Raw genomic sequence first — 15,024 nt, forward strand, 5'->3', positions numbered from 1 at the left:
TTAATTATTATACTTTAAGTTCTAGGGTACCTGTGCACAACATGCAAGTTTGTTACATGTATATACATGTGTCATGTTGGTGTGCTGCACCCATTAACTCGTCATTTATATTAGGTATTTCTCCTAATACTATCCCTCCCCTTCCCCCACTCCACAACAGGCCCCAGTGTGTGGTGTTCCCCACCCTGCGTCCAAGTGTTCTCATTGTTCAGTTCCCACCTGTGAGTGAGAACATGCTGTTTGGTTTTCTGTCCCTGTGATGGTTTGTTCAGAATGATAGTTTCCAGCTGCATCCATGTCAATACAAAGGACATGAAATCATCCTTTTTTATGGCTGCATAGTATTCCATGGTGTATATGTGCCACATTTTCTTAATCCAGTCTATCACTGATGGACATTTGGGTTGGTTCCAAGTCTTTGCTATTGTGAATAGTGTCACAGTAAATATACATGTGCATGTGTCTTTGTAGCAGCATGATTTATAATCCTTTGGGTGTATACCCAGTAATGGGATGGCTGGGTCAAATGCTATTTCTAGTTCTAGATCCTTGAGGAATCACCACACTGTCTTCCACAATGGTTGAACTAGTTTACAGTCCCACCAACAGTGTTAAAGTGTTCCTTTTTCTCCACATCCTCTCCAACACCTGTTGTTTCCTGACTTTTTAATGATTGCCATTCTAACTGGTGTGAGATGGTATCTCATTGTGATTTTGATTTGCATTTCTCTGATGGCTAGTGATGATGAGCATTTCTTCATGTGTCTGTTGGCTGCATAAATGTCATCTTCTGAGAAGTGTCTGTTCATATCCTTTGACCACTTTTTGATGGGGTTGTTTGATTTTTTTCTTGTATATTTGTTTAAGTTCTTTGTAGATTCTAGATATTAGCCCTTTGTCAGATGGGAAGATCATAAACATTTTCTCCCATTCAGTAGGTTGCCTGTTTACTCTGATGGTAGTTTCTTTTGCTGTGCAGAAGCTCTTTAGTTTAATTAGGTCCCATTTGTCAATTTTGGTTTTTGTTGCCATTGCTATTGGTGTCTTAGTCATGAAGTTCTTGCCCATGCCTGTGTCCTGAATGGTATTGCCTAGGTTTTCTTCTAGGGTTTTTATGGTTTTAGTTCTAATATTTAAGTCTTTAATCCTCCTTGAATTAATTTCTGTATAAGGTGTAAGGAAGGGATCCAGTTTTGGCTTTCTACATATGGTTAGCCAGTTTCCCCAGCGCCATTTATTAAATAGGGAATCCTTTCCCCTTTTCTTGTTTTTGTCAGGTTTGTCGAAGATCAGATGATTGTAGATGGGTGGTATTATTTCTGAGGACTCTGTTCTGTTCCATTGGTCTGTATCTCTGTTTTGGTACCCGTACCATGCTGTTTTGGTTACTGTAGCCTTGTAGTATAGTTTACAGTCAGGTAGTGTGATGCCTCCAGCTTTGATCTTTTGGCTTAGGATTGTCTTGGCAATCATGGCTATTTTTTTGTTCTATATGAACTTTAAAATACTTTTTTCCAATTCTGTGAAGAAAGTCATTGATAGCTTGATGGAAATGGCATTGAATCTATAAATTAACTTGCGCAGTATGGCCATATTCACGATATTGATTCTTCCTATCCATGGGCATGGAATGTTCTTCCATTTGTTTGTGTCCTCTTTTATTTCACTGAGCAGTGGTTTGTAGTTCTCCTTGAAGAGGTTCTTCACATCCCTTACAAGTTGGATTCTTAGATATTTTAACTCTCTTAGAAGCAGTTGTGAATGGGAGTTCATTTGTGATTTGGCTCTCTGTTTGTCTGTTATTGGTGTATAAGAATGCTTGTGATTTCTGCACATTGATTTGTATCCTGAGACTTTGCTGAAGTTGCTTTATCAGCTTAAGGAGATTTGGGGCTGAGATGATGGGGTTTTCTAAATGTACAGTCATGTTCTCTGCAAAGAGGGACAATTTGACTTCCTCTTTTCCTAATTGAATACCATTTATTTCTTACTCCTGCCTGATTGCCCTGGCCAGAACTTCCAACACTATGTTGAATCTGAGTAGTGAGAGAGGGCATCCCTGTGTTGTGCCAGTTTTCAAAGGGAATGCTTCTAGTTTTTGCCCATTCAGTATGATATTGGCTGTGGGTTTGTCATACATAGCTCTTATTATTTTGAGATACATCCCATCAGTACCTAGTTTATTGAGAGTTTTTAGCATGTAGGGCTGTTGAATTTTGTTGAAGGCCTTTTGTGCATCTATTGGGATAATCATGTGGTTTTCTTCTTTGGTTCTGTTTATATGATGGATTACGTTTGTGATTTGCATATGTTGAACCAGCCTTGCATCCCAGGGATGAAGCCAACTTGATTGTGTTGGATAAGCTTTTTGATGTGCTGCTGGATTTGGTTAGCCAGTATTTTATTGAGGATTTTTGCATCGATGTTCATCAGGGATATTGGTCTAAAATTCTCTTCTTCTTGTGTCTCCACCACGCTTTGGTATCAGGATGATGCTGGCCTCATAAAATGAGTTAGGGAGGATTCCCTCTTTTTCTGTTGATTGGAATAGTTTCAGATGGAATGGTACCAGCTCCTGTTTGTACCTCTGGTAGAATTCGGCTGTGAATCCTTCTGGTCCTGGACTTCCTTTGGTTGGTAGGCTATTAATTATTGCCTCAATTTCAGAGCCTGTTATTGGTCTATTCAGGGATTCAACTTCTTCCTGGTTGAGTCTTGGGAGAGTGTATGTGTCCAGGAATTTATCCATTTCTTCTAGGTTTTCTAGTTTGTGTAGAGGTGTTCATAGTATCACCTGATGGTAGTTTGTATTTTGTGGAATCACTGGTGATATCCCTTTTATCATTTTTTATTGTGTCTATTTGATTCTTCTCTCTTTTCTTCTTTATTAGTCTTGCTAGCGGTCTATCAATTTTGTTGATCTTTTCAGAAAACCAGTGTCTGAATTCATTGATTTTTTTTGGAGGGTTTTTTGTGTCTCTATCTCCTTCAGTTCTGCTCTGATCTTAGTTATTTCTTGCCTTCTGCCAGCTTTTGAATGTGTTTGCTCTTGCTTCTCTAGTTCTTTTAATTGTGATGTTAGGGTGTCAATTTTAGATCTTTTCTGCTTTCTGTTGCGGGCATTTAGTGCTATAAATTTCCCCCTACACACTGCTTTAAATGTGTCCCAGAGGTTCTGGTATGTTGTATCTTTGTTCTCATTGGTTTCAAAGAACACCTTTATTTCTGCCTTCATGTTATGTACCCAGTAGTCATTTAGGAGCAGGTTTTTCAGTTTCCATGTAGTTTGACAGTTTTGAGTGAGTTTCTTAATCCTGAGTTCTAATTTGATTGCACTGTGGTTTGAGAGACAATTGTCATAATTTCTGTTCTTTTACATTTGCTGAGGAGTGCTTTACTTCCAACTATGTGGTCAGTTTTGGAATAAGTGTGATATGGTGCTGATAAGAATGTATATTCTGTTGATTTGGGGTGGAGAGTTCTGTAGATGTCTCTTAGGTCTTCTTGGTGCAGAGTTGAGTTCAGTTCTTGAATATCTTTGTTAACTTTCTGTCTTGTTGATCTGTGTAATGTTGAACAGTGGGGTGTTAAAGTCTCCCATTATTACTTTGTGGTAGTCTAAGTTTCTTTGTAGGTCTCTAAGGACTTGTTTTATGAATCTGGGTGCTCCTGTATTGGGTGCATGTATATTTAGGATAGTTAGCTCTTCTTGTTTTATTGATCCCTTTACCATTATGTAATAGCCTTCTTTGTCTCTTTTGGTCTTTGTTGGTTTAAAGTCTGTTTTATCAGAGACTAGGATTGCAACCCCTGCTTTTTTTGTTTTCCATTTGCTTGGTAGATATTCCTCTATCCCTTTATTTTGAGCCTATGTGTGTCTCTGCACATGAGATGGGTCTCCTGAATACAGCACACTGATGGGTCTTGACTCTTTATCCAACTTTTCAGTCTGTGTCTTTTAATTGGACCATTTAGCCCATTTACACTTAAGGTTAATATTGTTATGTGTGAATTTGATCCTGTCATTATGATGTTAGCTGGTTATTTTGCTCGTTAGTTGATGCAGTTTCTTCCTAGTATCAATGGTCTTTACAATTTGGAATATTTTTGCAGTGGCTGGTACTGGTTGTTCCTTTCCATGTTTAGTGCTTCCTTCAGGAGCTCTTGTAAGGCAGGTCTGGTGGTGACAAAATCTCTCAGTATTTGCTTGTCTGTAAAGGATTTTATTTCTCTTCACTTATGCAGCTTAGTTTGGCTGGATTTGAAATTCTGGATTGAAAATTCTTTTCTTTAAGAATGTTGAATATTGGCCCCCACTCTCTTCTGGCTTGTAGAGTTTCTGCCGAGAGATCCACTGTTAGTCTGGTGGGCTTCCCTTTGTGGGTAACCCGAATTTTTTCTCTGACTGTCCTTAATATTTTTTTCCTTCATTTCAACTTTGGTGAATCTGACAATTATGCATCTTGGAGTTGCTCTTCTTGAGGAGTATCTTTGTGGCATTCTCTGTATTTCTTGAATTTGAATGTTGGCCTGCCTTGCTAGATTGGTGAAATTCTCCTGGATAATATCCTGAAGTGTTTTCCAACTTGGTTCCATTCTCCCTGTCACTTTCAGATACACCAATCAAAGTAGATTTGGTCTTTTCACATAGTCCCATGTTTCTTGGAGGCTTTGTTCATTTATTTTACTCTTTTTTCTCTAAACTTCTCTTCTCACTTCATTTTATTCATTTGATCTTCATTCACCGATACCCTGTCTTCCACTTGATCAAATCAGCTACTGAAGCTTTTGCATGCGTCACGTAGCTCTCGTGCCATGGTTTTCTGTTCCATCAGGTTATTTAAGGTCTTCTCTAGGCTGTTTATTGTAGTTAGCCATTTGTCTCATCTTTTTTTCAAGATTTTTAGCTTCTTTGAGATGCGTTTGAACATCCTCTTTTAGCTCGGAGAAGTTTGTTATTACCAATCATCTGAAGCCTACTTCTGTCAACTTGTCAAAGTCATTCTCCATCTAGCTTTGTTCCATTGCTGGCAAGGAGCTGCATTCCTTTGGAGGAGAAGAGGTGTTCTGATTTTTAGAATTTTCAGCCTTTATGCTCTGGTTTCTCCCCATCTTTGTGCTTTTATCTACCTTTGGTCTTTGATGATGGTGATGTACAGATGGGGTTTTGGTGTGGATGTCCTTTCTGTTTGTTAGTTTTCCTTCTAACAGTCAGCACCTTCAGCTGCAGATCTGTTGGAGTTTCCTGGAAGTCCACTCCAGACCCTGTTTGCCTGGTTATCACCAGCAGAGGCTGCAGAACAGCAAATATTGCTGCCTGATCCTTCCTCTGGAAGCTTCATTTCAGAAGGGCACCCAGCTGTATGAGGTGTCAGTCAGCCCCTACTGGGAGGTATCTCCCTGTTAGGCTACTCGGGGGTCAGGGACCCACTTGAGGAGGCATGCTGTCTGTTCTCAGATCTCAAATTCTATGCTGGGAGAATCACTACTCTCTTCAAAGCTGTCAGACAGGGACGTTTAAGTCTGCAGAAGTTTCTCCTGCCTTTTGTTCAGCTATGCCCTGCCCCAAGAGGTGGAGTCTACAGAAGCAGGCAGGCCTCCTTGAGCTGCAGTGGGCTCCACCCAGTTCCAGCTTCCCAGCCATTTTGTTTACCTACTCAAGCTTCAGCAGTGGCAGGCGCCCCTCCCCCAGCCTCGCTGCTGCCTTATAGTTGATCTCAGACTGCCGTGGTAGCAGTGAGCGAGGCTCCATGGGCATAGGATCCTCCAAGCCAGGCGCGGGATATAATCTCCTGGTGTGCTGTTTGCTGAGACTGTTGGAAATGCGTGGATTAGGGTGGGAGTGTCCCAATTTGGCTAGGAAAGGGAATTCCCCGAACCCTTGCACTTCCTGGTTGAGGCGATGCCCCACCCTGCTTTGGCTCACACTCTGTGGGCTGCACTCACTGTCCAACAAGCCCCAGTGAGATCAACCCGGTACCTCAGTTGGAAATGCAGGAAAAAAATTCTTGTATTTATTTACCTTTATTAAATAGTGAAAACTCTAGAAACAGATTCAAATTATGATAAAGATGTCAGTTGGAAAAAAAAAAGGTATTATTTAAATGGTTTAGAAAAAATGGCTAGTGATTTGGGAAAAATTTGTATATTCCCTTCAAACATATGAAATAGAACTTCCAAGTAGATCTGTCTATTAATATGTTTGTAAAATCTGAAGTGGTTCGATCTTTTTAGTGTTTCTTATTGCCTTACTTTGCACAGCCCAAGAAAGAAAGACTGGTGTAAAGTATGAAGACAAACACACTATAAAATAAATATGCAATATCTAAGATAAATGTCCATGTGCATACATGTGAGGAATCATTTCAAAATTTGGAAAAAGGTTAAATTAGAAGAAGAAAGTAATTCTTCAGTATCTCTAACCATTTTTGTATTAATGTCTATTTTTTATTATTAATGTGGTTAATCACTTTTCATAGGCTTATTTCCTCTGGGTATTGAGATTAAAATCTATATAAATGCAAGAGAGAAGTCCTTTGGCAGAGGCAAAGTTACGAGTTGGGAGTGAGAGATTTTTCACTTTCACAATTTAAAACGAATTTAAATCAGGATATTAAGTAAATAGGTGAAGTAACGACATACGTGGAATAAAATTTGGGAACTGACTACATAATCACTTTTTAAAAAGTTTGTCTGTTAGTAATACAGACACAGATTGAGAGAGAGAGAGAGAGTGCACGTGCAAGCGCGAGCGCTTTTATAGTAGTTTTTTTGTATGACTCTTTTTCCTGTGTTAAATTATTACATCTCCAAGATAGGCTCCCTGTCTTTTCACGTTTTTGTGCCTGGCATCTAACTTAGTACCTGGCACTGTGTGAGCATAGAAAGTTTGCTGAATAAAGGAATGAATGAATGAATGGATAAGGAAATAAATCTCCATTGCACATTAGGATGAATATTTTTGTTAATTGTAGGGATAACATTTGATGTTATCAAACAACAGCTAATATATTAGAATGATGTCTTGTAATACATCATCATTAGGTTGATCCATGGTTGGTTTGCAAAATAATTTACCCTCATTTTTTTTCTAACACATAAAATGACAGTGAATACATTATTTGTCTCTTTGTTTTTACTAGAAGACCAGTTGTAAGATTTAAGGAATGATTCACCTTTTTTGATTAGTGTGATCATATGCTCTTCTTTGATGGTATTTGTTGAAAATTCTTTGGGGATTTGGCATAGCTAATGAGTGGCTTTATAAACTGCATAGGCAGATAAAAAGGAAAAGTTAGTAAAGTGAATTAAGTCTGTAAATCAAGACAGACTTTTATCAATATCCAACCTCTAATATTGCTAGAAGTCAGACAGACCACCCTTTCCTTTAATTTTTAATTTAACTAACCATCCCTTTGATTTCAAATCACTAAGACATCACTGAGAGTCAAAGACTAACCTTGAGAAGGATTTATCTTCTTTAGTCATCAGAAAGATATGAAATTCCATTAATTAGGTGTGAATTTTCCACCCTTTTCAGTACAGAAGTTACATGAATCTGTAGGTGTCAGATTTGTAGTTGTTTTGTTAAGGATGTTAATGATCTATCTATAAACTGTTAGTTGTTTTGCAAAGTTAATTTTAGATTAACTGATGCATAGTTGTGCTTTCTGTAACCATGCAAAGGAAGAACCACTTGATCAAACATCTTCGTCTACCTCAGCAGAACAAGGCATCAGACATATTTATTAGCATTAGTTCCCTGAAAACATGAAGTTATGAATATCTAGCTCCTTGGTATACCCTCTTCTGACATTCCTTTTCGTTTTTTCCTCTTTAGCTTTTATTTTTTAGATTATCTGTAAATTACACATTTCACACCTATATGCTATAAATCTATTGGAACATTTTGCTTCACTTCTGTATGCCATTTCCCTAAATCTTCTCCTCTAGTCTACTGTTTTGATTACAAGCTTCAGAGACAAAGTTTTTCTTGTGAATCATCATGAAAATGCTATGACCCAGGACCAAGGAATATGAATTGGGAACTAACCATAAACAGAATACTGTGTATATATGTATATTTTTTTCTTTGCCAAATATCCATCATTATGATTTGTTAAATCATCTAGTTCCCAGAAAGGGCTAGACCTAGAATACCAAAAAACAGTGTATACAATCTAAGCCTTGCCCTGTGCTCAACTGGTTAATATGCTGTTTTAGTGAAGTTGTCATTTTTGTTTGGTCATTGGGCTTATATGTCATTTTATGTCATGTTACATTATACTGGGTCAGTTCACATATTAGAATATTGTATTACTAGTTAAGCAACCTCAGATATTGATGTTTATGTAAGATTTTTAGAAAATTAATTTGTTCTTTTCAATTAAAAAAATTTATGTGAAAACAATTATAGTTGTTACTTATATAATAATTACATTATAACAGAATTTATAAAAATCAAAATAATATGTAATATAATTTTTGAAATCTTATTGCTGTTAAAATTATCACTTTTCCTCCACTCTCAATTCACTTCATAAATCCTTTATTACATCCATCAGGGATAAGTGATTTCTCCAACATATTTCTCCTTTTCTCTTTTCCTGTGTCAGTGATTTAAGCTTTCTGAAGAAGGTACAACTTGAATAATTAAACAATATGAATAGAAGTTTGGATAGCTAGTGACATCTGAAACTGTAAACCCAGGGCCTCAGTAAACCGTTCAGATTTTATCAAATATCCATAATTTCATGTAAATGCAAGGAAAGGTAGATTTTACTGAGTAGGGCAATTTATTTTATTTTATTTTATTTTATTTTATTTTATTTTATTTTATTTTATTTATTTTATTTATTTTTTGAGACAGAGTCTCACTCTGTTGCCAGGCTGGAGTGCAGTGGTGCGATCTCAGCTCACTGCAACCTCTGCCTCCCAGGTTCAAGCGATTCTCCTGCTTCAACCTCCTAAGTAGCTGGGACTACTGGCGCATACCACCACACACTGCTAATGTTGTATTTTTAGTAGAGATGGGGTTTCACCATGTTGGCCAGGATGGTCTCAATTTCTTGACCTCATGATCCGAGTAGAGCAATTTATAATAATGGTGTCTCTAAAAGTTCCAAAATAAATGTATTGCTAATTCTGCTAGTTTTTCTTTTGGGAAGTACTTTAGTAGATTAATATGCCTCTGTTTGGATGAGATAAACTATGTCTTAGTTATTATCAGAGATATGTTAAAGTCAAATAAAATATAGATAAAAATATCTAAAAAATTTTTTTGAGGGAAGCAAGAATTGCAATTTGGGGCATATACACAGACAAGGTGGTCTTCAGTATATCTGAAGAACAAAGAGAAGATTGGAGGTTTTGTAAAGGAGTAATGTAAAAATAACTATTTGGTACTATGCTTAGTACTTGATCAACAAAATAATCTGTACGTCCAACCTCCCATGACATGAGTTTGCCGGTATAACAAACATGCACACGTACCCCTGAACCTAAAATAAAAGTTTTTTAGGAAAAAAAAAAAAAGAGAGAGAAATGTTCCATATTGTTGTGAAAGAAAGTTCATTGGCACTGGTAAAGTTATGCAGAGCTGGCAAGCTCTAACTGGTGCATGATGGGTAAAACTAGTTTTAGAGTCTCAGCAGATTCTTTCAGTATCTGTCAGATACAACTAATTTCAGGTTACAACTGTCAGTTTCAGGAGCCAGGTTTGCAGAGAATTTTGTTTTTGGAGCAGTGTTACATGCCCTGAGTGCTTTCCACGACCCCTGACCTCTTGACTCTGTTTGACTTGGGTTTGACAAGAATGACTCAATTCGTAAGATCAGCTTTCACAGATTCAGTGCTTCTTTGTTGTTTCAGTTTTTATTGGTCAGATGCTTCTGAGCTAAATAACTGGGTTTTGCCCCACACTGTGTCATCTTCTTTCATGTTTGATTATTTCCCTCATACAAACTTCTTTACTTTCAGACAGAGAAAGGACTATCAAAAGTATGGCAAGAAAGTAAGCAGAACCCTGGTAATCATTGGCAAAAGGCCGACATCCTGCTAGGAAAGTTAAGGAATTTTGAAGTCATATTTCAAGGTATCAGAACAAGAGATCTTGGAGGAGGAGCTGCAATTGATGATATTGAATTTAAAAACTGCACAACTGGTAAGTTTCCAGAAAGCACTTCCATTTTGAAGTACATTTATAATCTTACCGTTTTATCTTTGTTGCATATGTTTAAAATGCTTTACTGTTTTGTATTTTGTACACATACACAAATCAATTGAAAGGTATAATTTTATAATTGTGAACTTAAAACTCTGTGTTAAGAGATAATACCTATCTTAGTCTGTTTGGGCTGCTATTACAAAATGCCATAAGCTGGGTAGCATATAAACAACAGAATTTTTTTCCTTGTGGTTTGGAGGCTGGGAAGGTCAAGATCAAGACAGGCAGATTTGGTATGTGGTGAAGGCTCATTTCTTGGTTAATAGATGGCTCCTTCTTGCTGTGTCTTCACTTGGTGGAGTCCAAGTGGAGCCCTTATAAAATGAGCTCACTTGGGCCTATGTTATAAAGGCACTAATTCCATTCATGAGGACTCTGCCCCCATGACATAGTCATCTTCCTGAAGACCCCATCTCTAGACACTGTCACCTTTGGGTTTAGGATTTCCACATATGAATGAAGGGAGGAGAATAAACAGTCAGACCATAGCAATATCTTCTTCATCATTCAATTGCACGAGTGACTCCCCACTTCCTTCCATACTATCCACTTTCTAACAAGAATAATTTTTCCCTTCTGCATTTGTTTTTAACACAATTTTAAATGTGAGCCTAATATTTACATGTATTTACCTAATTTAAACTAATTATAAATGAACCAGGAAAAACGGGTTAGAAATCTGGTAGTTAGTGCTTCTATAAGAAATAAATTCAATCAGGCAAAATTCAAGCAGAAATTGAACTGAGAGCTGTACTTGGGAGATTTAAAGATGCTACTCCAGCCTGTGAACAGTAACTTGAAAAAAAGTACTTCCATTTATCATGTTTCTAAATGAAAAGTATAACTACACTTAGATTCTCTTTACAAAACTACCCAGAAAATGTCAAAAATAATTATAAATACATTTGTACAATTTCACAGTTTGCAAAGTTCTTCCAGAGGAATTATTCCATTTGGTTTCCAAAATAATCCTGTGTGAGATATACTGCCAAGGAAATATATGCCTTCTGTGGTTTTCTATACTGATTCACTTGGCAGCAAGCCTCTGCGACTAAAAGAGCTAAACCTGAATGCTATTTAATTTTATTGTTGCTCTCATATTAAAATATCATTTCACTGAGGCAGTTCAAAAAATGTGACTTTGGTTTTTTCGTAGTGTTACAGCATCTGCTCTTTTTATGAGCAGTTCTGTTTCAAAAGATTCTGCTTAGAAATACATTCTTTTAACTTTTATATCCCTCTCCTCCAACCTATGTTTCTAGAAAAGGTGGTTGTTACTCAGTTATCTTATGTTACATAAAATCAGTAATTATGTGTTTCAGACCATTTAAGGAGCATATAGCTCCAGGTATCTATGTCATGCAGGTGACAGGATTTGGGTTTGAAGATGCTGGGGAGAGGGTGTCTTGATGAAAGAAGTTGAGGTTTTGCACATATATTCGTGTAAAGGGAATCTCAGAAATGAGAATATGCTTCTTGAACTCTCTCCTAGTAACTTTCCAAGTAATATGTTGAAATTCTATTATGGTTAGTAACTCAATCTAGAAATGATTTTGGCCACTCAAAAGGAAAATTCTTCAAAATTTTCTCTGAGATTTTAGAAAGGAAGAAGCCTTATTCAATAAGAGAAATTCCTTTTCTCTCAAGGGAAGCAGAAGGATTCCTAGATGGGTTGATTCAGGACAGAAGGAAACTGAGAGTTATTATTCTGGCTTTGCCAGTTTCATGTAGAAGTTTGCACTCTTTCTTCCCCTTTTTGTTATAGAGTTCTGTGAGAATTTACATGATTACAATTAATTTTGTTCAATTGAAGCCAACACTTGGCTAAGTTATACTTTAATATTGTATATTTAGTGATCAATTGCTTTTAGGCCTATAGTTCTTTCTTTGTCATCAACTAAAGAGGCATCATGTTGTCAGTTATAGTTGAATATGGTCTATTGCACATTTAATACATTTTCAGAAAAAGTAGCCACTGGTTTTTAACAGCCCAGCCAGCTACAATTAACAAGGATTTTCAAATTGTTTTTCAGTAAAAAATAGAAAACATGAAAAAATTATGAGAAAGTTTGAAAGACTGTGAATGGAACTCAATGACATTCTTTTTAATCATCTTAGTTTTTAGCTTTATGCCAGTGAAATATCAGGGCTGTGTAATGTGGATGATCAGAAGGAGCTTAGAGTGTAAGTTACACTAAGTTGCTTTCTGCAGTTGCCACTTTAGAAGATGAGAATGGTATTTAGCAAAACACTTCAAAGTCAGAAAGGCACTTTATCATAGGGTTTAAGAACGAGGAGCCTCGAGTCAAACTATGTGGGCATGGCATTTGGCTGTGTCATCTGGCTCAGGTAAGTTTCTTCATTTTGCTTTGCGTCAATTTCCTCACCAATAAAATTGAGAAGATGAAAATAGTATTTTCATCAATGGTTTACATAAATATTAAATATGTTAATATATGTGAAGTTCTTTGAATAGTCTTGGTACATAGCAAAATTAATGTTACATTTTATTATTACAGTGATCATCATTACTATTAACATGCCATATTCTAAAATGGTGCTTTATTGTCCTGTGTTAGGAAACCAACTTCAAATCGTAAACTACCAGGTCACCACACAATTGATCATGAAGTTGTCGATGTTATGCATTTGAAATAAATAACTTAAAAAATCAGTGAATGTTTATTTCTGTCACATTCTAATCACAAAAAAATCCACACATATTGTATGCTACCATTTATATGAATTGTACAGAATAGACAAATGTATAGAGACAGAGAGGAGGTGAGTTGTTACTTAGGTATGAGGGAATGAGGAGAGGAGAATGGCTGCTAACTGATACTGAATTTCTTCATGGAGTGATAAAAATATTCTAATGTTGTTTATAGTGATCAATGCACAACTTCATAAACATATTAGAACCATTAAATGTCATATGGCTAAACTTAATGGCATGTAAATTATAAATCAATAAAACTTTTTAAATGAAAGGAATGACCCACCTGGGCAACATAGCAAAACTGCCATCTCTATAAAAATTTTAGGCCAGGTACTTGGGAGGCTGAGGCAGCTGGATTATTTAAGATCAGGAGTTTGAGACCAGCCTGGCCAATATGGTGAAACTCCAACTCTACTAAAAATAGAAAAATGAACTGGGCGTGGTGGTACATGCTTGTAATCCCAGCTACTCAGCAGGCTGAGGCATGAGAATTGCTGGAACCAGGGAAGCAGAGGTTTGCAGTGAGCCGAGATCGTGCCACTGCATTCCAACTAGGGTGATGGGGCAAGACTCTGTCAGAAAACAAAAAACAAAACAAAACAAAACAAAAACCACAAAAAAATATATAAAATTAAAACATAAGCCAGGCATGGTGGCTTGCACCTGTAGTCCCCAGCTACTCAGGAGGCTGAGGCAGGAGAGTTGCAGCAGGCTGAGCTCAGGAGTTGGAGGTTTCAGTGAGCCATAATCATGCCACTGCACTCCAGGCTAGGTAACAGAGTCAGACCCTGTCTCAAAGAAAAAAGATCAAGAATTCTGGAAAGATAGTGCTAGTAGTGCCATAACAGTTTTTGGATTTTCCCAAGTCCTCACACAAAACGATCAGAGAACCTAATTGGCGAAGTCAGCAAGTCATGAAAAACATATACAACAAAATTAAATGAAAATACAGCTCTACAAAATCCAAAATACAAACTAATAGGACAAACCACAAACAGTGACAAGACTTGTGTATTATTTATTTCTATAAGGGGGAAGGCAGGAAAATCACAAAAGAGTCAACAGATACTGGAAAACAGCGAGGTTTGAGAATGGCAACTAACAGTGGACAGGTTTTCTGACTTGGAGAACCGAATGGGTCCAAGGTATCTGTGATGAGGCCTGTGCGGCTGGAACAATTTGAACTCTCAAAATTGATCCAACAGGATTCCCTTCTATAAAAACAGCCCACATTAAAAAACCAAACAATTAAAAAACAAAGATGCCAATAAAAACACTCCCGGGAGTGGAATCAAATTGAACAGTCTAGGGACAGTTGAAGATGAGAAAAGATTCGCTTCAAAGTGTGGGAGAACATTAGCCAGGAAATGTAAACATAAAGGAACATTAAAGAACTTTAGTCAGGAGATGTCAAAAAGCAATCACCATATTTTTATAGATATATATAGATTTTATAGACTTATATACTCTTTTCAGATTTTGACCCTAATAATATGAATTTAATCGTATTCTTTTAGAGCCTCAGGTTCCTTATCCACAAAACAACAGGATCGTGATAGGTAATCTCTGCGATTTCCCTGCAATTACCTGATATAAGTCTGGAATTTATGCATATATTTTTAAATTTCAGAATCATTGAGAACAAATTTAAATTGGTTGTGAGTAGAAATGAGGAAAGATAGATTATACATACTGTATATATAATTATATGATACGTATAAATCATATATATAAAAAATGGCATATACAAATATTCTTAGACTTATGATGGTGTTATATATGGATAAACCCATATAAGTTGAAAATGCATTCCATACCCAATAAACCCGTTATGAAGTCAAAAAATTTTAAGTCAAACCATTATAAATGCAGATGGATTTATGATGAGGTTACGTCCTGATAAAGCCATTGTAAAGCTGAAGAATTATAAATCAAACCATTGTAAATTGAGGACTGTCTGTGCACACGTACACACAGACACACATACACATTATATGTACCATAATATGTATGGTACATATTTGGTAGTTATCTACGTGCAAATAGGAAAGCTATTTAAGTTTCATATTTCTTTCTTACT

General features: G+C 36.6%; 1 protein-coding gene across 1 annotated transcript in view; it reads left to right on the top strand.

The window, feature by feature from the left end:
- MALRD1 (MAM and LDL receptor class A domain containing 1) overlaps window positions 1–15,024 on the top strand; it is a 687,535-nt gene that overhangs the window by 402,408 nt on the left and 270,103 nt on the right. Inside the window, exon 29 of the mRNA XM_008002435.3 lies at window positions 9,979–10,162. Coding sequence (XP_008000626.3) covers window positions 9,979–10,162 — 184 coding nt within the window. The remainder of the gene's footprint in view (window positions 1–9,978; window positions 10,163–15,024) is intronic.

The sequence above is a fragment of the Chlorocebus sabaeus genome, chromosome 9, assembly GCF_047675955.1.
Source record: "Chlorocebus sabaeus isolate Y175 chromosome 9, mChlSab1.0.hap1, whole genome shotgun sequence".
NCBI classification, from domain to species: Eukaryota; Metazoa; Chordata; class Mammalia; order Primates; family Cercopithecidae; genus Chlorocebus; species Chlorocebus sabaeus.